Below are 25,163 nucleotides of genomic sequence, written 5' to 3' on the forward strand. Positions count from 1 at the left end.
CGCTTCCCCCCTCCCTGCACTCCCTACAAAATACCAAAAATGAAGTTGAATTCTCGAAATGTAATTGCAATTATTGGCAGCTACGCATAGCTGCCATCAAACGAAACCCTTGAGGCCTGGAGGTGTATTTAAGATCAATCACATTATAGAAAATATAAATCAACACCCCATCCCATCCCTCCTCTCTCTCTCTCAGCTCACTCTCCAACAAATGTTGCATTCTGCAGCCTCATCGTCCTTTTCTGATGACGCCGAGGATGAGCTGCACTATGCAAATGTCATTATGCAAATACCGAACAATATCCTTGTTTATATTCTGATTTTTCATGGTAAATTTGTTGGCGCTGCTGCTGCCACTGGTTTCAATCAGGGACAGGCATAAAACAACAGCAACAACAACATCCATATTTAGATAAGAGTAAATCAACAACATCAATGGCATGGCATGGCCTGGCCTGGTCTGGCAATGCAACGCCAGCAAAGTTAAATGTTGATATTGTTTAGTAATGTAAATTTATTGCGCTTGAATTGCAGATGTTGTTGTTGTAGCTGTTGTTGTTGTTGTTGCCGTAGTTGCCTTTTTTGCATTTTGTCCTTTGTGCATTTTAACTATGAATTTTTGTGAAAGTTTAAATACTACAGCCCAGGATAATGGAAAAATCCACTGAATTGGAACGAAATAAATTTGATTTGAAGGATGGAAAGAGAGAGAGAGAGAGAGAGAGAGGGGAGAGAGAGAGGGGAGAGAGAGAGGGGAGAGAGAGAGGGGAGAGAGAGAGAGGGGAGAGAGAGAGGGGAGAGAGAGAGAGGGGAGAGAGAGTTCAACAAAACATCAACACCATTGAGGGCTTTTCTTCAGGGAAGGGAGGTAAATTTTTGAGAACCCTAAAAGCAATACGGGAAAGTTTTGTACAACTAATTCCAAAAGTATGCAGCAGATGTCAGAAAATCAACCGATTTGTCAGGAGGCTGGAGAAATTGTTTTATGCAAATCATGATTGAGGGATCTCTTTCAAAGGGAGGTAAATTTTTGAGAACCTTGAAAGCAATACGGGAGAGATTTTAGCAACTACATCCTATAAGTATGCAGCAGATTTCGGAAAATTAACAGATTTGTCAGGAGACTGGAGAAATTGTTCTGTGAAATTATGATTAAGGGCTGTTCTACATAGGGAGATCAATTTTGGGAACCTTAAATGCAAGTTGGGAGGTTTTGCAAGTCAAGAGGTTTTAACAACTACATCCTAAAAATATGCAGTAGATGAACGAAAACTAACAGAGTTCTTATATGGGAGTTGGGAGGTACTTTTTTCAGCCTAGGGACCAATATTTAAGTCGGGAAGCTGAAGAAATTGTCCTATGGAAATCATGATTGAGGGCTCTTCTCCATAAGGAGATCAAAGATCAAAGCAAGATGGAAGAGGTTCTTACAAGAGCATCCTGAAAGTATGCAGCTAATATCGGAAAATTAACACATTAGTCAGGATGCTGAAGAAATTTTTTTATGGAAGTCATAATTCAGAGGTCTGCTTCATAGGGTGATACATTTTGAGAACCTTGAAAGCGAGATGATAGATGTTTTGACAACTACATCCTGAAAGTATGCAGCTGATATCGGAAATTAACAGAGAGGTGTTTTTAAGCTAAGGTACAAATATTTAGTCACGGAGATATATTTTGAGAACCTTAAATGCAAGTTGGGAGAGATTTTAACAACTACATCCTAAAAATATGCTGTAGATGAACGAAGACTAACATAGTTCTTATATGGGAGTTGGGAGGTACTTTTAAGCTTAGGAACCAATATTTAAGTCAGGAGCCTGAAAAAATTGTCACTGAAAATCATGATTAAGGGCCCTTCTTCATTGGGAGATACATTTTGAAAACATTAAAAGAAGTGCGGGAGAGATTTTTACAACTACATCCTAAAAGTATGCAGCAGATGTCAGAAAATTAACAGATTAGTCAGGAGGACAAAGAAATTGTTCTATGAAAATCATGATTGAGGTCTCTTCTTCATATTGAGAACATTAAAAGCAATACGGGAGAGATTTAAACAACCACATCCTAAAAGTATGCAGCAGATGTCGGAAAATTCGCAAATTTCTAATATGGGAGTTAGGAGGTACTTTTAACCTTAGGAATTAATATTTAAGTAAGGAGCCTTAAGGAATTGTCCTATAGAAATCCTCATGGAGGGCTCTTCTTCATAGGGAGATACATTTTGAAAACATTAAAAGCCATACGGGAGATATTGTGACAACTGCATCCTAAAAGTATGCAGCTGATATCGGAATAATAACAGATTATTCAGGAGGCTAAAGAAATTGTTTTATGAAAATCAAGATTGAGGGCTCTTCTTCATATCGAGATACATTTTGAGAACATTAAAAGCAATACGGAAGAGATTTTAACAACTGCATCCTAAAAGTATGCAGCTTATATCGGAAAATTAACAAATTAGTCAGGAGGCTGAAGAACTTGTTCTATGCAAATCATGATTGAATGCTCTTCTTCAATTTTTTTTGAGAACTTTAAAAGCAAGATGAAAGAGGTTGTCACAACTACAGGGTGAGATAAAAAAACTGCAACAAAGCCAAAAGCCATAATTTTTGCATTTTATTTTAAATGAAAGCAATTGAATGAAAGCAAAAAATATCGGAAATAGCATCAAATTTTAAAAAAAGTTTAAATTTGTTCAAATTGGTCACCTTTGACACGAATTATGGCCTTCAAACGGCCAATGAAACCCCAGGTTGAGGTTGATTTTTTCTGTAGAAAAAAAGTTGCCTCAACCCCAGGTTGAGGTCGATTTTTTTCTCTAGAAAAAAAGTTGCCTCAACCCCAGGTTGAGGTCGATTTTTTTCTCTAGAAAAAAAGTTGCCTCAACCCCAGGTTGAGGTCGATTTTTTTCTCTAGAAAAAAAGTTGCCTCAACCCCAGGTTGAGGTCGATTTTTTTCTATAGGAAATGCGCTGGTTGGCGCGTGCTGAGTGTGGCTTTTGTACACTTGTAAAGAATATGATGACCTGTCACTGGAATAATTTTAACAGCTGTCGGACGAGTTGCTTAGAATTGACAGCAGTCTGAATTTGGTTGCAGTTTTTTCATCTCACCCTTATACCCTAAAAGTATGCAATAGATGTTGGAAAATCAATAGATTTTTCATATTAGAGTTGGGGGTTTGATGGTTTTCAGAAGACATCTACTCCGGAAAATATGGCCTTTGACCTAATTTTCTCTAGAAAAATATCCTTTTTAAAAAATTTACAACTACTTTCCCTTACAATTTTGTAGCTTTTAGTACCTATTAAGGACAACATTGGAGATTGTTATTGCACTTATATATCTTTATGGTTCCTGTTGTTGTTGCTGTTCCATGGGAGCTTAATTTAAGGAAACCAACAAAATAAACAATGCACTACCTTCTTCCCCATCGCCCTCCCCCGATCTTCCACAAAAAATAGAAGTAGTTTTATTATTGCTAAATGCTTTGGAGAATACTTGGCTGGAGTCTGAAGAAGAACTGCTGGACGAACGTCTAAACTAATACCCTGTCTATGGCCATAAACAAAAGTAAAAGTTCTCCAGTTTTGTTGCTATTGTTTTTTTTTCTTGCCCAGAGATTTGTGGCATATCCTCTTAGCCCTGGTCATAAAGGACCTAACTATGTATTTGCTGTTAGCTCTGGCTCTTAAGGCAAATACTGTGGCATTTAAGGGGGTTAGGTTTCATGACAGTTTTCCAAGCAGTAACAACAAAAAAGCACAAGGGTTTCCTTATGACCCTCTGTCTTTTAGAAAATACCCTTTCCTATTTCCCTCCCTAGGTCCCCCCATAAAATGTTGTCGAAGGAAATATGACCAGGTTTGGTTTACTTAATAAAAATTGAAAAAAAAAAAAAAAAAAAAAATGAAAATTCCTTGTCGTTCTAGTTTTGGCAAGGAATTCCTATTGGATGGGAGAGAGAGAGAGATGTGTGATAGGGGGGGGGGGGAAGGGGGAGGAGAGGGGTATGTGGATAGTAAGAGAAAATATTGCATTCAAGTTAATAAACAACTTTTATATGCTGTAGTTGTTGGGAGTTTTTGTTTTTGGTCCTTACAATTACTTAAAATACTCGCATCGAATTGTATAACCCCAAAAGAAGTTTCGTATTGCGGTTTTGCCAAAAAATTATGTTATTTGAATTTTTAATTAAGAAATTAGAGACAAAAAGTGAAATTTACTTGCTTAAGATTCGGATGAGTGTGGTAATTAAAACCCAGAAAAAAAAACAACAAATAATAAAAAATAATTACTCCTAGAATTATGCAACACATTTATGCAGTAAATACATGACAGATTTGTGCGAAACAAATTTTGCTACAAAAACTGGCCTAAAAGTCGTTTGACCAGAGGAAAAATATTACCTGAGGGCAATATTTTCATATCCGGAGGATTTTTAAAAAAGCTGTAAGTTCGGCCGGGCAGAACTTTGAATACCCTCCACCATTTGGAACGAATTTGGCAATTCTCAAAAACAATAAAATTCGTTAAAAATTCTGTTAAAATCCTCGGAATATCGGGAGGTACCGTTATATGGGGGGCTATACGAAGACGTGGACCTGTACAGACACTTTTCTGTCTTAGGCTGTTGTATCCATTACAAACTTCAAATACAAAATGTAAACCAATTCCGGTGAATATTGTCGTTAAAATCATTAAAATACCGAATATTGGGAGGAAACGTTATATGGGGGCTATACGATGACGTGGACCTGCACAGACAATTTTCTGTGTTAGGCTGTAGTATCCCTTACGAACTTCAAAAGCGAAATTTTAAACAATTCCGATGAATATTGTCGCAAAAATTATCAAAATACCGAATATCGGGAGGTACCGTTATATGGGGGCTATACGAAGACGTGGACCTGCACAGACAATTTTCTGTCCTAGGTTGTGGTATCCATTACGAACTTCAAATACCAAATTTAAAACAATTCCGGTGAATAATGTCGCTAAAATCATCAAAATACCGAATATGGGGAGGTAACGTTATATGGGGGCTATACAAAGACTTGGACCTGCACAGACAATTTTCTGTCTTAGGCTGTGGTATCCATTACGAACTTCAAATACCAAATTTAAAACAATTCCGGTAAAAAGTATCGCTAAAATCATCAAAATACCGAATGTCGGGAGGTAACGTTATATGAGGGCTATACGAAGACGTGGACCTGCACAGACAAGTTTCTGTCATAGGCTGTAGTATCCATTACGAACTTCAAATACTAAATTAAAAACAATTCCGTTGAATAATGTCGCTAAAATCATCAAAATACCAAATATCGGGAGGTAACGTTATATGGGGGCTATACGAAGACGTGGACCTGCACAGAAAATTTTCTGTCATAGGCTGTAGTATATTTTTCGAACTTTAAATACCAAATTTAAAATAATTCCGATGAAAAGTATCAGGAGGTACCGTTATATGGGGGCTTTGCGAGGACGTGGACCTGCACAGACAATTTTCTGTCATAAGCTATAGTATTCATTTCAAACTTCAAATACCAAATTTAAAATAATTCCGATGAAAAGTATCGCAAAAATCATCAGAATGCCAAATATCGGGAGGTATCGTTATATGGGGGCTATACTAAAACGTGGACCTTCATGGCGCATTTTCAATACCAAAAGTCCTGCAGGCATAACATACATTTGAGTAAAATTTTATCAATCTACTGCAATTCATTCGGAAGCTAGAGTGATTTCCTTAGACGGACCGACGGACGGATATCGCTAAATCGACATAGAATTTTATGCTAATCAAGAATATGTATACTTTGTGGGGTCTACAAGGTATATTTCGAGGTGTTGCAAACGGAATGATAAACTTAATATACCCTTCATACTATGGTGGAGGATATAAAAAATTACTCCTAGAAGTAGGCAGCATATTTATGCAGTATATATGACGGTTTTGTGAGAATATCCGAATTTTTATCACAAAAACTGGCCAGAGAGACTTTTTACCACAGGAAAATATTATCCTCTGGACCTGAGCACATTTGGCCTGGGGTAATATTTTTTTAACCCGAGAATTTTTTAATCCAAAAAAAAAAAAATATCCTCATGCCAGCAGAATATCTTTCCATTAGAATTAAAAATTCTAAGCCACAGAGGACCATATTGGCCAATAAAAATGTACCTCAGATCCCAAGAGGGGTTTCTCTTACAAAAATCTTTCATCTTGTGTTTTAGAAAAAATGCCCCTAAAAGTATGCACCAGTCATTGTTATCATAAATCACATATTTCATATTTTTATTATAAAAATTATTTACCCATCTCCACTTTCAAGTCCTTCACTGTATTTACCCATCAGACGTTCGTCTGTCTCTGTCCACACACATAAATATCTTAGCAGTATTTGTCTACAAGTTTACACAGCTATTCGGAGTAGCAGCAAGCACCCTCGGCCAGCTAGCAAGCTAGTCTGCATATGGATCACATTTGAAACAAAAAAACTTTGTTTAGAATTTTATATGTTTCGGTTCGGGTACACAATCCTTGTGCCATACCTCAAGGATAAAATAAAGTAACTCGAGGCTTGCACACACACTCTCTCTCTTTCTCCTCTCTCTCCCCTGCTCCCACTCCCGTTAATGCAGTTTCTAGTTCATTGTTCTCCTATCTGGGTGAATATTTACATATGTTTGTATGTGCGTATATAAATGTAAATTTAATGTTTTATTTTTTTTTTTGGGTGGAGGGGGGTGGGGAATGGATATTTGATATAACGAAATATAACAAGAAAAAAAAATAACAACAACATCAATAAAAAAATTTGAACTACAATAAAAATTTATTTAACATTTACGAAATGCCTGAATTGAAGAATGAATGTAAACGAAAGAAAGGAAATGAAAAAACAAACAATGGAAATTTAAACTATGAATTTTTTAATATTTCTCTCAACTACTCAGGGGAGAAGTCAGGAGAGAAAAAAATTAAATTAGAAAAAAAAACAACATCAGAGGTCCTCTACTCCAATGTAGATGGGCTCAGAGGCTATATATTTCAGGAAAGATGTACTCAGCGTCAATCTACTCCTGTGTACATGGACCATCTATTACAGAGTAGGATTTTTTAAGAAATTTTTTGATAGGACATCTTGGCCAATAATTGTGTATTTTTTAAAGAAATTTTGGAAAGGACACCCAGGTCAATAATCATTTATTTTGAAGAAATTTTTGAAAGAATATCCAAGCCAATAATCGCTTATTTTTTAAGAAATTTTTGAAAGGACATATGGGGCAATAATCTTGGATTTTTTAAAGAAATTTTTAAAAGGACGTCTAGGCCAATAACTGTGTATTTTTTAAATAAATGTTTTAAAGGACATCCAGGCCAACATTCGTGAATTTTTTAATTTTTTTTCAATGGACATTTAGGCCAATAATTGTGGATTTTTTAAAGAATTTGTTTAAAGGACATCCGGGCTAATAATCTTGAATTTTTTAAAGATATTTTTCTAAGAACAATTGGTCAAAATTTTTGAAAGGACATCTTGGCAACAATCGTGTTTTTTTTTTAAGATATTTTTTAAAGGACACCCAGGCCAATATTCCTGAATTTTTTTTTTTCAATGGACATTCAGGCGAATATTCGTTAATTTTTTTAAGAAATTTTCCAATGGACATTCAGGCCAATAATCGTGGATTTTTTAAAGACATTTTTGAAAGGATATCCTTACCAATAATTGTGGATTTTTAAAGAATTTTTTTGAAGGGACAGCCGAGCCAATAATCGTTTTTTTTTAAAGAAAATTTTTAAAGGACATCCAGGCCAATATTCGTGAATTTTTTTAAAGACATTTTTAAAGACCTCGAGGCCAATATTCGTGATTTAAAAAAAAATCCAATCGACATTCATTTTTAAAAAAAAATCTGATGGACATTGAGGCCAATAATCGTGAATTTTTCAAGAAATTTTTGAAAAAACATTTGGGCCAATAATTGTCGATTTTTTAAAGAGTTTTTTGAAAGGACATCCGGGCCAATTATCTGGGATATTTTAAAGAACATTTTTAAATTTGGTCAAAATTTTTAAAAGGACATTCTGGCCAATAATCGTGGATTTTTTAAGAATTTTTTTAAAGGACATATGGGGCAATAATCGGGGATTTTTTAAAGAATATTTTGAAACGACATCCGGGCCAATAATTGTGAATTTTTAAAGAAATTTTTGAAAAGACACCCGGCCAATAATCGTGGTTTTTTAAAGTAAATTTTAAAGGACATCCAGGCCAATATTCGTGATTTTCTTAAAAAATTTTCCAATGGACATTCGGACCAATAATCGTGGATTTTTTTAAAAAAAAAATCCTATGGACATCCGGGTCAATAATTGTGGATTTTTTAAAGAAATTTTCTAATGGACATTTAAGCCAATAATTGTGATTTTTTTTAAAGAAATTTTTGAAATTACATCCGGGCCAATAATTGTGGATTTTTTAAAGGCAATTTTCAAAAATTTTTAAAGGACATCCGGGCCAATAATCGTGGATTTTATAAAGAAATCTTTTAAAAATAAATATTTGAAAGGACATCCAAGTCAATAATCGTGGATTTTATAAAGAAAATGTTGACAGGACATCTGGGCCAATAATCGTGAATTTTTTAAAGAATTTTTTTAAAGGACATCCAGGCAAATATTCTTGATTTTTTTTAAGAAATTTTCTAATGGAAATTCAGGCTAATAATCGAGGATTTAAAAAAAATCTGATGAACATTTAGGCCGATAATCGTGAATTTTTAAAGATTTTTTCAAAGGGCATCCGGGCCAATAATCGTGGATTTTATAAAGAAATCTTTTAAAAATAAATTTTTGAAAGGACATACAAGCCAAAAATCGTGGATTTTATAAAAAAATTGACAGAACATCTGGGCCAATAATCGTGAATTTTTCAAAGAATTTTTTTAAACGACATCCAGGCGAATATTCCAGAAATTTTCTAAAGTAAATTCAGGCCAATAATCGTGGATTTTTTTAAAAAAAAACCTGATGGACATTTAGGCCGATAATCGTGAATTTTTAAAGATTTTTTCAAAGGGCATCCGGGCCAATAATCGTGGATTTTATAAAGAAATCTTTTAAAAATAAATTTTTGAAAGGACATACAAGCCAAAAATCGTGGATTTTATAACGAAAATTTTGACAGGACATCCGGGCCAATAATCTTGGATTTTTTTAAGAAAATTTTTAATAAACAAATGGAAAAAAAAAATTGAAAAGACATCCTGCCAATAATCGTGTTTTTGTAAAGAAATTCTTCAAAGGACAACTCGGCCGTGCCGTCTACTCAATAGTAGCTGGGCTCATAGGCCGTCTACTCAAGGCCGTAAGGGGACGTCTACTCCAGAGTAGCTGGGCTCAGAGATCGTCTATCGCTCAGTAGATGGGCTCAGAAGCCTTTTCTCCAGCGTAAATAGGCTCAGAGTCCTTCTAATCCAGAGTAGATGGGCTCACTGGACGTCTACTCCAGAGTAGATGGACTCAGAGGCCGTCCAATAATTGTGGATTTTTTAAAGAAATTTTTGAAAGGACATCTGGGCCAAAAATCTTGGATTATTTAAAGAAAATTTTTAAATTTTTGAAAGGATATCCGGACCAATAATCTTGGATTTTTTAAAGAAAATTTTCAAAGAACAATTGAACAATATTTTTGAAAGAACATCCTGGCTCTACTCCAGAGAAGATGGGCTCTGGGAGTATACTTCAGAGTAGATGGGCTCACAGGACGTCTACTCCAGAGTAGATGGGCTCACAGGAGGTCTACTCCAGAGTAGATGGGCTCACAGGACGTCTACTCCAGAGTAGATGGGCTCACAGGGCGTCTACTCCAGAGTAGATGGGCTCACAGGGCGTCTACTCCAGAGTAGATGGGCTCACAGGAGGTCTACTCCAGAGTAGATGGGCTCAAAGGACGTCTACTCCAGAGTAGATGGGCTCACAGGCCGCCTACTCCAAAGTTCTTCACGAAAGAAACAAAAAGTGGACTTCAGACTCCATCAGCATCAATGTAGGTGTGCCCAAATTTTATCTCATCCACAGTAAATGATTCACAGCCAATATATAGCAGTGGAGTTCGTAGGACGTCTTCTCCAGAGTTGATGAGGTCGGAGGTCATCTACCCCAGAATAGCTGAGCTCAGGGGTGATTTGCTCAGTTCACAGATGGCTTAAAATTGAAGACCTCCTTTCTTAAGTTGTGGGCAATTGAAAGGCAAGAAATATTCAATTAAAAACATTTTTGCTGCCTACTTTTAGGCTTTAAAAGTGAATCTCCATATCATAATTTTCATCCAACCATCCATACACCGTTTCAGGTTATATATTTCTTATTTCCAATCAATTTGTGCCATATTCTTTTCTTACTTAATGTGTGGTGCATACTTTAAGGCTCTCCATTGGAATATTGCGCCGTAAATGTCTTGAGACCCATTGTTGTCTATCATTTCGAATAAAAAAGTCTTAGAAGCCAATACATATTTAATAAACCACAACTCAATTAGGCGACAACAGCTTACAGTTGGTGTCAAAAATATATTTGTTTGTTATTTTGAAGGGTTTTATTTATGGCGAAATTAATAATTTCCCTCGCCCTCAAAGCTCTACTTACCTCCCTGGAGGAGAACTCACAACTTTTTGGCAATAATATTTTTGTTTTTCAATTGTGTGTGTTGTTTTTTCTGTTTATTTTCAGAACCGTTGATCGTCTTTGGTCGATAACAGAGGATTTAAATATTCTCTACAAGGAGAATTGGACGCGCCTGGCTGCTCAAGAAGTGCAACATTTCCAGGTAACAATTCAAGCTTGACTAGGTTATTTTTGCGTCTCTAATTTTATCATTTTTTTGCCTGTCATTGTATTTGTTTTTGGCGGGGTGGTATTTTGAAGAAAATACTTCAATTATGTTGTTGAAAATATTTTTTTTGCGTCTTACAGGATACATTGCTGCGTTCAGTGCGCCAATCGAAAATTCATCAGACAGGTGTACCCATGAATCCGCCCTCCCACAAATGGACCTATGCCTCGGCGTTTCTCTATTCATTGACGCTGATAACAACAATCGGTAAGTCGACCTGACAGAGATTTATGAGGCGTAGAAAAGGAAATCGATGATGCTGGGGACAAGAGTGACAATTTGCTTTGTATGCGTGTAGATGTGCCAGCGTCGAGGTGACAAAAGTCAATTATCATTGCTGACATTTTTTTTTTGGGGGGGGGAAGGGGGGAGGCTTGGGTTTGATGAAAGATTGGTTTCACCAGAAAAATATTTTTCTATTAAAAAGAGAATACTGTGCCCGTCCTCTCCACCCCTGCATAGATAATTTGTTTCATGTGTCAAGAAATACTTTAATGACAGCTATCAATATATAGCTTACTTGGAATTTTGTTTCGATGTTATGGAATAACTTTTGGCTAGTTAGCATATTTTTAGGGGCAGGTAGGGGCAAATAATTTGTCTTCTTCGTTGGATTTCATTAAATAATTTCAAGATTTAAATTTAAGCATTGTTTTGAAGGGAGAAAAAAAGTAGCCTACGATGTGGGGTTTTGTATACAATTAACTAACAAGAAACTTATTTTAGACATGGTTTTCCATAATTCGATTAAGGCGCCTAAAAGTATGCTATTAATCGGAAATGTTTTCCCTATTGTTTGGGACACAAAGTTCGGAATATAATTCCAAGTAGGGTAATAAAATCCTTGCAAAAAATTAAGTTTGGACAAAATTGCCTTCCGAAAGCTCTTCTATGGTCAAGGGGTCTTTTAGAAGGCCTTCTGCGGAAAAAAATACCCTTCCAACTTTTTTTTTTATAAAAATAAATTCTTAATGAAGGCCTTCTATCGACAGAGGATCTTTCAAAATAAGACCTTTCAAAACATGCTCTACGTATAAAAGAAATATTAAAAGTTATTTTAAGAACCGAAGGAAATCTTTAGGAAGTTCTATGCATAGAAGAGGACTTTTGAAAAGGTCCCAAGGAAACTATGAATATTCCTCATGAGGGACCTTTCGCTCAGTGTGTACATCAATCTTTCAATGATCCAGATTGTATCCCTAATTAAAGGTTTAAACCCCTTTTGCCACATTGTGGACAATAAAATGTTAAAATGATGAGTATTGCCAAAACATCAATGTGTGATGCATACTTTTAGGCTGCGCACATATTTTATATACACTTAAGGTTCAATCAATTTATAAAACATAATTGTATATTATGTTTTGAATATATGCAGACAGTACCTAACAAATTTATTGATTGTGGAAATAAATTAATTATTTGGTGCATACTTTTAGGCCCTGTATTAGTTTATGTGTTCGTTGTAGTCTCTGGTGACCCATTTTTATTTAAATTTCCATGTTAATATGCGTTTGCATCCCAAAGAATGCAATATTGACAAAAAACCCCCCAAATTCATGTTCCCAATGTGTGGTGCATACTTTTAGGTGACTCAAAAAATTTCCAGACCTTTAATATTCAATCAATTTTGCAAAAGATAATATTTTATTTCTTATTTTGAAGCTCTGTAGACATAGCTTAACAAAATAATTAATTGTGAAATTAATTTATAATGTGGTGCATACTTTTAGGACCTATATAATTTTATTGGTTATTTTTAGTCTCTGGTGACCAGTTTTTACTTAAATGTCCATGTCAATATGAGTTAGCATCCCAAAGAGTGTAATATTGATTGGAAAAAACCACAACCCCCACCCCCCCCCCCCCCCAATTCCTGTTCCTAATTTATGGTGCCTGCTTTTAGGTAACTCAAACATTTTCCATACCTTTAATCTTCAATCAATTTTATAAAAGATAATAGTTTATTTCTTAGTTTGAAGATCTAAAGAAAAGAATTAATTGTGAAAATTAATTCATAATGTGGAGCATACTTTTAGGATCTATATAAATTTATTTGTTATTTATATTCTCTGGTGACCCGTTTTTATACAAAATTTTCTTGTCAATATGCGTTTGCATCCCAAAGAGTGAAATATTTACAAGAAATCCTTCAATTCATGTTCCTAAAGTGTGGTGCATACTTTTAGGTGACTCAAAAATTTTCCAGACCTTTAATCTTCAATCAATTTTGCAAAAGATAATATTTTATTTCTTATTTTGAAGCTCTGTAGACATAGCTTAACAAAAGAATTAAATGTGAAAATTAATTCATAATGTGGTGCATACTTTTAGGACCTATATAAATTTATTTGTTATTTGTAGTCTTTGGTGACCCGTTTTTTATTTAAATTTCCATGTCAATATGCGTTTGCATCCCAAAGAGTGGAATATTGACAAGAAACCCCCAAATTCATATTACTAATGTGTGGTGCATACTTTTAGGTAACTCAGACATTTTCCATACCTTTTATCTTCAATCAATTTTGCAAAAGATAATATTTTATTTCTTATTTTGAAGCTCTGTAGACATACCTTAGTAAAAAAAAATAATTGTGGAAATTAATTCATAATGTGGTGCATACTTTTAGGACCTATATAAATTTATTTGTTATTTGTAGTCTTTGGTGACCCGTTTTTTATTTAAATTTCCATGTCAATATGCGTTTGCATCCCAAAGAGTGCAGTATTGACAATAAACCCTACCATTTTATATGCCTAATGTGTGGTGCATACTTTTAGGTAACTCAAACATTTTCCATACCTTTAATCTTCAATCAATTTTGTAAAAGATAATAGTTTATTTCTTAATTTGGAACTCTGTAGACATACCTTAACAAAATAATTAATTTTGGAAATTAATTCATAATGTGCTGCATACTTTTAGGACCTGTATAAATTTATTGGTTATTTGTAGTCTCTGGTGATCCGTTTTTATACGAAATTTCCATGTCAATATGCTTTTGCATCCCAAAGAGTAAAATATTGACAGAAAACCCCCCCCCCATTCATGTTTCTAATGTGTGGTGCATACTTTTAGGTAACTTAAACATTTTCCATACCTTTAATCTTCAATCAATTTTGCAAAAGATAATATATTATTTCTTATTTTGAAGCTCTGTAGACATACCTTAACAAAAGAATTAATTGTGGAAATTAATTCAAAATGTTGTGCATACTTTTAGGCTATGTATTCATTCCTTTGTTAGTTGTAGTCTTTGGCGACCGGTTGTTTTCCTCAAATTTCCAAGCCAATATGAATTCGCATTCCAATGAGTGCAACATAGACAAGAAACCTTATTATTTTATGTGGTGCATACTTTCAGGTAATACACACATTTTCCCTGCCCTTAATGTTTAATCAATGCAACAAATATAGTAGTATTATATCATTTTAAACCTCTGTGGACATCTATGAACGAATAATTTTTTTTAAATTATATTAAATTATTTTGTGATGCATACTTTTAGGCTATACGTAAATTCCTTTGCTGGTGTAAGTTAACATATTAATACCGGATGTTGAATTGATAAACAACAGGGTTCAAGATCTCTTTTCGAACCCATCTAGACAATTTTAAAACCTTGTTTTGGTTATAAATACCATTTAGATGTGTAATGCATACTTTTTGGCGTCACCTCCTTTTCTTTGTCACCTATGTCGACAATCACTCAAGGAGAACTTTATTAGGGGAAGTTAATGGGCTATTTTATGTAGTTAGTAATAGTTGTGGATTACCTCTATGATATATAAGACCAATATTTATGCTGCATACTTTTAGGCTATCCTTAATATTTTTCCTTTGAATGGAAATTTTGAAATTAATAACTTCTTCATAGTTTTTTTTTTGGCATAAATTGCCAAGATTTTTTGGTTTTTATTTCCATTTACAGATGACACACAAATCCTCCAGGGCTTTGGCTGATGATAACCACCTGAGAAAAAAAATCTATGATAAATTTAATAATTTCATTTAATTTCTCAACACATTAGTGATCATCTCACCGAATGTTGGGTGGTTTTTGGGGGGGAAAACATTTTTAATTTTCTCCAAAGTTTGCTATTTAATAAAGTTTCCTCCCGCCTCTACTCCTGCCCCACTCTGCTCCATCTCATTTATCATACGCAATGTTTGTCTATTTGTTATTTAGGTGGTTAGCGCATTCGAAACCGAAAAAATTAAACATCTCTCTCACGTACACCTAAGCTCGAGTGGGGGGATGGGAGATGGATAGGTATGGCGGACGTATGAGTGATGTTAATGATGTGACCTTTGTCTGCCGCTGATAATTTATATGGACCGCAATAATTTATAACGCAGTGATTAATTTGAAGTCACCCTCATCCGGCAAAGACAAAAATAAAAAAATATGGCAGCTCTGGTTTTTGGGAGGAAAAATGACGCAAATAGAGAAGGGAAAATTTTTCATTTATCCTCTTTCCCAACTTGAGCCTCTTAATTGAAAGGAAAATTCCATTATTGAATGGAAGGAAGGTTCGTTCGTTCGCTCGCAAGGCAAAGAGCCGTATTTTCTGCTAATGAATGAAACACAAAATGAAAATGAACAATGTTTCATGCCTTGGCAATGAATTCGAATTGTAAAAGAGGGGGGGGGGAGGGGTGAGCGAGAGAGGAATGAGAAATGGAAACTGAAGTGAAACAAAAATTCAATTGTCATTGCCAATGGAGCGTATGAGTGCGCCTTAATTATGTTTTTCATCAACAAATAATGACAATTTCCTGGTATGTCATAGACATTACAACAACAACAAGGGGAACATCAACTATAACAGCAACAACAAAAAGCAAAACAAAAATCACAACCAAAATCATTACTAATTTAATTAAATTGTTCTACTTTGAGGAGATGTTGAAAACGGCCATGGAAACTAGAGAAAGACAACATGGGATGTCCTACATCTGCAAAGAGGTCAAAGGTGAGGAAATCTAATTTCAGGATGAGCACCAATTTTTTGAAGATATTTTGAAATAATGGGGACCTGTTGGCCCGAAAGTGACCAATTGCCATTGAATCCCCATTTTTTTAAATCAAGTCAGTGGTCAAAATTTTAAGACCTCTAGTTCTATTTGTTTCAAATTTTAATGGTCAAACCTCCCTTCCTGCCACTTTTTGGCTTCCTGTCATTTGCTCTTTGATTGTGATGGCCAAAGACTTGGCCAGTCCGGAGGTTTTTTGTTGTTGTGTATCCATTGGCTTTGTAGACAGTTTTGCAGTTGGTTTTGTAACTTTTCCCTGCTTTCGTTTTTTTCAACTTTTTTCAAAGAGTCCAGCAACAAAGTAAAAAGAAAAAACTGCTCCTTTCCATGTCACAGCCATCATTTGCAGTTTTCAGGACGTAAAAGAAAAACCAGCTTGAGCAATTTGTAGTTTGGTACAACATTTATCATTTCATTTAAAGATTAGTAAGTTTATCTTTTTTCTAGGTCCTTCTTTTTCTCATTTTCCCAAAAGACAAACACACACAAAAAATAAAAACTGGACAGAGAGAAAAAAACAGGAGAAAGAGAAAAATCAAACATTTAAAACTGAGTGAAATCAAAAGAAAAACAAAAAGCCCCAATACAAAGAGCATTTTTTAGAGGTTCTTAGGAGTGCAAGGAAGAGAGAGAGTGCAGAGGGGAGGAGGGAGGCATTGGGGAAAGGGAAGAGCAAAATTAATTGAGATTCAATGATGCTGAAAGAAAACAGAAGACAAGTCACTGTGGTTGGATTGCATAAAAGGCTTTGTTTTGGGTTTGGTGGGAATTGGAATAGTCTAGTTGGGATATTATAGCTCCCCCATGGTCCCACAGTATTCCAGGAAAGTATTTATAAAATTACAACAATATTTAGAAACCTTATAACAAGATATATCAGTTTTATGGAGAACGATGGTAATGTTTACAGGGGGTAAGGCAGGGAGTACCTAGGTTTCGGAAAGAGCCATCAATCCTCATCAGTTCCCTTTATAAAAACAACAATAAAGGGATTAAGCCTGACCATTTTGCAACAACAAAATGCTATGGTATCCCGAACAAACAAGCCAACAGTGTTCTATATCAGATTTATTTAAATTTCCAGCTGATTCCAAACGTTTTATAGGTTTTCACAAAAATGTAAAGCATACTTTTAGGCTCTCTCTCATAGGGAATCCAAGGTATCTAAAAAGAATTTTCATAAAATTAAAAATGACACTATCACGATGTTAGAGTCAAGAAACAACATTGCCCAAGGATCAACGGTTTCCAGCTCTAAAATTATGGAGCATACTTGGAGGCGCTCAAAAAAAAAAACAAAGTCATAGTTTGTGGTAAAGAAGAATGTTTGGAAGTTTCAGAAGGGTATTGAGGATGGGAAAATAGAAATCTTCAAAAATATAAAGGCCACTCGTCCTACAGCTGTTAAAATTATTCCAGTGACAGCTCATTGTATTGTTTACAAGCGTACAAAAGCATTTTGGTGAGAGTTTTTCAGAAAAAAAGTTATTCGTAATCGGATTCAAGCGTGATAGTGTGATTTCTCTATATTTGGCTGGAGAACCACAAGTGGCTATCGTTAGAGCACTCCAGCATTTAAATGTGAATACATCTTTTGTGTCTCGTACCATCATTCGTTACTGTGATACTGATAGTGTAGTTCGACGTTAAGGAAGTGGACGTAAGAAAACAGCAACATCAGCAGAAATGGTTCGAAATGTAAAGAAGCGACTTGATCGAAACCCACGTCGCAGTGGCCGAAAAATGGCTCATGAGCTGAACATATCGCAATATTCCATTCCCTGATTGCGTAGCCCGACGTAAAGAAAAGTGGACGGTAGAAAACAGCAACATCAGCAGAAATGGTTCGAAAAATAAAGAAACGACTTGATCTAAACCCGCATCGCAGTAGCCGAAAAATGACTCGTGAGCTGAAGATATCGCAATATTTCATTCGGAAAATATTGAAAAATGAGCTCGGGGTAAAGCCACTGAAATTTCAAAAAGTGCAAGAACTCACACCGCAAACGGAAAGAAAATAGACTCAACAGAGCTAAAGAGTTGCTTCGCTTGACGGAAAGTGGTGAACTGCCAAATTTCGATTTCTCTGTTCTCCGATGAGAAAACATTCGTTGTCCAACAAAATGATCGTATTTACCTGCCAAAGAGAACATATTCTGGAGGGTGTAAAGCCTTGGGTACGCCAACCTTTTTGGCCGCAGACCTTGGATATTCCAACAGGACTCAGCACTATCGCAATCAGCACGCACCACCCAAGAATGGTTACAAAATGAGGTTCCTCGCATCATTTCCAGCGCACAATGGCCACCAAAATCTCCGGATACCAATTCGTTGGACTATTGTGTCTTGAGTATTTTGGAAAGCAAGGTTGGCACTAAAAAATACCAAAGTGTCGATCACCTCAACGGAGCGCTTCGTCGGGAATGGGCCAAAATACCGAGCAAAGCAACATTCGGGCAGCGTGTAACGGTTTCATTGGCCGTTTGAAGGCCATAATTCGTGTCAAAGGTGACCAATTCGAACAAATCTCAACTTATTCTAAAATTTAATGCTATTTCCGAAATTTTTATGGAGGGTATATTAAGTTTGTCATTGAGTTTGTAACACCTCGAAGTATACATTTTAGACCCCACAAAGTATATATATTCTTGATCAACATAAAATTCTATGTCGATTTAGCGATATCCATCCGTCTGTCCGTCCATCCATCTGTGGCAATCACTCCAGCTTCCGAACGAATTGAAGTAGATTGATAAAATCTTACTCAAATGTATATTATATCAGCAGGACTTTTGGTTAAAAAAATGGGCCATTTAGGTCCACGTTTTCGTATAGCCCCCATATAACGGTACCTCCAGATATTCGGTATTTTGATGATATTAGCGACATTATTCGTCGGAATTGTTTCAAATTTGGTATTTGAAGTTCGTCATGGATACTACAGCCTACGACAGAAAATTGTCTGTGCAGGTTCACGTCTTCGTATAGTCTCCATATAACAGTAACTCCCAAAATTCGGAATTTTCATGATTTTGGCGACATTATTCATCGGAATTGATTCAAATGTGGTATGTGAAGTTCGTAATGGGAACTACAGTCTGTGACAGAAATTTGTCTATGCAGATCCAGGTCTTCGTATAGGCCCCATATATCAGTATCTCCCTATATTCGGTATTTTGACGAGTTTAGGTACAAAACCCACCGAAATTGTTTGAGATGTCGTATTTGAAGTTCGTAATGGATGCTACAGCCTGTCATTATTCACCGTTTATTTCAAGTTTCGAATTTGAATATGGTATTGGCTACTGACAAACAATGCCTATGTATGTCCAACTCGTAGAGACTCCAATATATCGGCTATATTCGGCATTTTTAAAATTTTAACAGAGTTTTTTAAGGATTTTATTTTTTGAAAAATTTTAAATTCGTTCTAAATGTTGGAGGGTATTAAAAGTTCGGCCGGCCGAACTTACTGCTTTTTAACTTGTTTTAAAATTGTATAAAATTTTATTCAAACATATTTTGCATAATTTTAGGCAAATTTGAAATGTGACTATCGGTTTCCTAGGTTTAGAGGTTACAGTACTCAGTTTTTAATTTTATACTTGAATTATTTCACCTCTGTCTTCCTTCGCTCTTTTTGGTTTCAGATTTGAAAAATTTAGTGTCCTTTCCCAGGCGAGGCTTTTTATATGTCTTAAATAGCTTATGAAAATAGTAGAACCTAATAAATCCTTTAATAAACATTTTTGGAGCACACTTTTAGGCCGATACTCTATCTGTATTATATTTAAATATGTTACATTGTGCTGAACATAATTCGATGTAATTTTGTAATCTTTTCCATATGAGCCTCTGTATAATGTATATGTTGCATACTTTTAGGTAATATATTTTTATTGCATACTTTTAGGTAAACTTTTACAAATCAATGCTTTTCTGGTTAACACGTTTTAAATCTTTTTTTTTCTGTTTTCTTTACCTCTTTTCTCACCTAAATCAGAAGAGAGTTGGAGAAAAGGACAATGATATTTAACTTTTCTCTTGATTCAGAGTTTGTGTAGGGGTAAAGCAAAGGTTATATTAATGCTGGCCTTCCTGCCTCAATGCAGGAGATTATCTTTACTCTATTGTGGCAGATTTGCAAAGGAAAAAGAATAAATCAAACACGACTGTTGCTAATGATATTTTTGGCAGCCCTTAAGGTGGAGGCTACATAACCACATGCTGGAGACTTTAAGGGAAAATTCTCTGGGACTTTGCACCTCCTCCCCCGTCCCCTCCTCCACCGTCTTTAAGTCAAGAAGATGACCTGTGTTAATTTTGTTCTTTGGTTTGATTTTTTTACATTTCCTTTCGTGTTTTGGTTTCTTTGGAGTCCATTAAGTCCACATACGAAGTGAATGGGGAGAGAGAGAGATAAAAAAAACTGGCTAAGTAGTGTACAGGACATCAACATCATTTCCAGCAAATTGCTTTGTAATTGATTGAGTTTATCAGCTTGGTCTGGTGAATCAATATTATCATTAAGAGTTACATTCATTGGAAGGAGGGGGGCGGGAGATAGGGCTTTCTTAATCACTGACTTTTGGTGTTATCAAAATTATCTTGAGGAGGGTTTGGGGGCGGGGTCTCAATTAAATCCTACTTTAGATTCATTAGTAAAAGAATGTGGATTTGTCAAGTAAATCCTTGGGACAAAAATCAATGTCACTTTCCGGCCATTGCCTTTAGCAGGTCTTAAGTGGGCGATTAGGGGCGAAGGATTGTCAAAAGGCTTTAAATTCATAGAAATGCCTCTCGTTTTGCATATTTTGCGCAAATCCTCATCAATCTTTGTTTCCCCCTCAAAATTGATTTTTGAAAAGTACATGGCCATGGCGTCCGGCTCTCTGCAACTCATTAGGCCACAAATCAAATGCGAATGAGCAAGCACTTAACTCATTATGGCCATATTCACGCCCATCTTCTATTCTTCATGTTCTTGTTCATGACCTTGATCTCTTTTCTCATAAAGCCCTCCCGCCCCCAGCTGCCCGGAAAATTGCAAACTATTTGCCATTACATTTTCGATTTATTATTCGTGATAATGTTCTTGAGATTGAGGCAAAAATGCTTTTTTGCTTTGGTTTTGTACTCATTCAACAGTAATTACAATTTTTCTTCCTTCCGTACATTTTCTGCCCTGCCCCTCGCCACAGTATGGCTATGGGAATCTATTATGTCCCTTGCCATAATTTATAACATGGACAGATAACTACTAGAACTATGAACATCATGGGCCACCCATTGACCAAGTTATTAAAGAAAATACCGCAGTAGTTCGCCATTTGCCATAAATTATTACGGAATATACATTAGCTAGAGCCCAATGAATAAGAAAAAGGGGGGAGAGGAGGATATAAGTGCGGTTTAGCCACTTAGAAATATTCTTGGGAAATGTGTTATTCAATGGTCGAACATTCAAATAATTCACGCAATATTTTGACAACAACCACTAAGATGTCATGGGAAGGGGTAGAAGAGAAGTGGAGAGGGGGGAGGGATTATACAGTGAAGTGAGGGATTCTTAATGAGTATTAATTGAAGCACACATACCCACCTTTGATTGTAACACCCCCCGACTATTGCTGATTAATTTTGTATTGCAATAGTGATTGATGGCTAAAAACGGGTGTTTGACTTAACAAACGCCTAAAGCTATGCACCATACATTGTAATTAAAGAAGAGATGTGGAATCAAAGTAAGCTAGTAAGTAAGTAAGTTAATGTTTGAATGAGCCAAAGGTCCAGAGTTTTGGATTTTTTAGAATAATTTTTAAAGAAGTCAGAGGCCCAGAATCGTGATTTTTTTGTAAGAATAATATTTAAGGGAATCGAAGGCCCAGAATCAAGGATAATTAATTAAGCATTTATTCACGAATTTTTTGTCTAAAAATTCTCCAAATTTGGAAAAAAATTAGCAAAAATCGAGGAATATTTTTTATGGAGCTGTGGGCCAAAAATTTTAGATTTTTCAATGAACTCCAGACAAAAAGTTGAGGGTTTTTTTAAATTAAAGATTTGAAGACAATAACTCACGGATTTTAAAATTATGATTTCAAGAACATCTCGACAAAAAGAAAAAACTAGATCATGTCTTAAAAATTCTAAAAAGGTGTCTAAAAATTCTGAAATTCTCAAAATATATTTTGAACAGAAATCGAAAGGTTTTAAAAAATATTTTCTTAAGGACCCTTAAAAAAATTGTGGATTTTTAAAACATTTTTAAGACTTCCAGACAATTAATCATTAATTAATTAATCATTTTTAAAATTATGGTTTCAAGGACATCTAGAGAAAAAAAAACCTAAATAATTCTGAAAAAAAAATATAAAAAAAATGTCTAAAAATTGTTGAATTTTTAAAATATATTTTTAACAAAAATCGAGAATTTTTGAAAAATATATTTTAAGGACCTTAGGGCCAAAAATTGTGGAGTTTTCAAGAACAAAACTCGAGATTTTAAATTTTTTAAGGAGCTTTTGGACAAAAATTGCGGATTTTTAAAATTATTTCTTTAAGGACCTCTAGACAAAGAGCCTAGATCATGTATAAAAAATGGCTAAAAATTCTGAAATTTGTAAAATATATTTTGAACAAAAATCGAGAATTTTTAAAAAATTTTGGACAAAAATTCCAGACTTTCACAATTATTTTTTCAAGGACATCTAGACTAAAAATGGCGAATTTTTGAAAATATTTTTAAGGAGCTCCAAGCCGAAAATCTTAAAATTTATAAAAACATTTTTAAAGACTGATTTTTGAAATTATAGTTTCAGGAACTTCTAGACAAAAAAAAAACTATTTTTGGAGGACCTTAAGGATTTTTAAGGATTACTTTTTCACACCGACAATCGTGAATTTTTAAATAATATTCCTTTAGGGATCTAAAAATTCAAAACCATGAATTTTTCAAATTATATTTTCAAGGACTTTAAGACCAATAATCAACTAAAAATCGTGAATTTTTGAAAATATTACTGAATGGACCTCTAGGCCAAAAATCGTAGGGTTTTAAGGACCTCCAGACAAAAAATTGTGGATTTTTGAAAAAAAAAAAAATTAAAGACTAGCATTCAATAAATCGTTTACTTTAAAATTAGGGTTTCAAGGACACCTAGACAAAAAAAAAAACTAGATCAATAAAAATATTTTTTGAATTTTTAAAAATATGTTTTAAGGACCTCAAGACTAATAATATTGGATCTGCACCGACAATCGTGGATTTTGAAAAAAATATTATTTTATTCCACATCCAAAACCCCAAGTTTTTAAAATTATATCCAGACAATAAATCGTCAAATTTTTAAAAAATATTTTTCAAGGATCTCTTCACCAGAAATCACGTTTTTAAGGAATAAAGCTTCAAAGAAATCTCCACCAAAAAACGTGAGCTTAAATAGAATATTATTTCGAAAGCCTCTAGACATAATTACTCTTTCAAGGTCCGCCATATCAAAAAATCTTGGATATAAATATATCTGTTCAAGGAACTTCTGAAAAAATCGCGATTTTTTAAACAATTCCATCAAGGACGTGTGGAACAAAAATCATGATTTTTTATATTTTTTCGATGATCTTTTCTCATAAAATAGTTGATTTTTGGGATTTTTTGAAGTATCTCTAAATCACAATATCACGGAAATGTTTTCCAGGACCTTGGACCAAAAATAGTGGAATTTTCAACTATTCAATCCAATCATATCAAAAGAAAAATCATGGACCTTTAAAAATATTTTTTAAGTGGACCTTAAATTAAAAATAACTCGTTTCTTTAATATTTTTTCAAGGGCTTCTAGACATACAAATCGTGGAATTAATTTTTTTTTTTTTTTGGTTTTTACGCCTTTTAAATTTTAGAAAATATTTTTTAGGACTTTTAGCCATAAAATGGTGGATTTTTGGGGATTTTGTTTTAAGGACCTCTAAACTATAATATCATGGAAATGTTTTCCAGGACCTTTGACCAAAACTTGTGGCACTTTTAAACTATTTTCCAAACATTTCTAGGAAAAAATCGTAGATTTTTAAAAATTATTGGTTAAGTGCTTTTTAAATTAAAAATCGCTGTTTTTTATATTTTTTCAATGACTTCCAGACATACAAATCGTGGAATTAAAAAAGTATGGCTTTTTTAACTTTTTTGATTTTTTGAAAATTATAAAATATCTTTGCGAGGACTTTAGGTCATAAGCTGGTGCATTGTAGAAGAATTTTTTGCAGGAATTTTAAAAAATATTTTTTTCAAGTACTTTAAGCCATAAAATGGTGCATTTTTTGAAAATTTTTTTTTCCAGCACCTTTGACCAAAAATAGTGGTATTTGTAAACTATTTTCAAATAATTTCCAGGCAAAAATCGTGAATTTATAAAAACATTTTTAAGTCATTAAATTCAAAGTCACCGATTTTTTTTAAAACAATTTTTCAAGGACTTCTAGACAAAAAATTCGTGAATTTAAAACGACAAAAAATTGGTTTTTAAAAAATGTTTTCAAGGATCTCTAACGCAAACCTTTAAATTTATATAAATATATTTTCAAAGACATCCACGGTTTAAAACACGCCTAAAGATATGCACCACATATTGTAAATTAACAACAGAAAAATCAAGCCAAGTTACATTAGCCTCCTCCACAAGAAATCAAATCAAAAGACATTTTGCACTACTATTTTATTAATTCTTTGAAAATAGAAAGGCGGCGCCTTGAAGTATGCACCATCCATTTTATCAATGATTACAAATTTGTTGAATGACAAAAAACACATGGCTCTTTGATACTCTAAGATATTTTTTTTTACATTTTAATGGCGATTTACTAAAATTGCCTCCGTTTAGGGTTAGAAGTGTCCAATTGAAGAATATTTGTGTGTGGTTTATGGCCATATGTCTAAGGATATGGAAGCCTTTAATGGTAATGATTTTTTTTTTTTTATTTTCTGTCTGGGTATTGAAAATAAATGAATTGGCTTAGGTTTGAATCCTGGGACTAACTTATTCTTAATTGAAACTCTCTCTCCATGGAATATTTTTTCATGGGCATTATTCCTCTATGGAATAATCACAATTCCTACTAGAAATGATGACCATTAATTGAAAAAAGTCTAGAAGTGTTTACCCACCTCTCTTTCCCTTCTCCCTTCACGACAAGATTGCGCGTGTCTGTATGTATGT

General features: G+C 34.4%; 1 protein-coding gene across 1 annotated transcript in view; it reads left to right on the plus strand.

The window, feature by feature from the left end:
• LOC109611827 (TWiK family of potassium channels protein 7) overlaps nucleotides 1-25,163 on the plus strand; it is a 127,346-nt gene that overhangs the window by 69,507 nt on the left and 32,676 nt on the right. The window contains exons 4-5 of the mRNA XM_059122541.1: nucleotides 10,747-10,843; nucleotides 10,990-11,116. Coding sequence (XP_058978524.1) covers nucleotides 10,747-10,843; nucleotides 10,990-11,116 — 224 coding nt within the window. The remainder of the gene's footprint in view (nucleotides 1-10,746; nucleotides 10,844-10,989; nucleotides 11,117-25,163) is intronic.

Source organism: Musca domestica, unplaced genomic scaffold, assembly GCF_030504385.1.
Source record: "Musca domestica strain aabys unplaced genomic scaffold, Musca_domestica.polishedcontigs.V.1.1 20, whole genome shotgun sequence".
NCBI lineage: Eukaryota > Metazoa > Arthropoda > Insecta > Diptera > Muscidae > Musca > Musca domestica.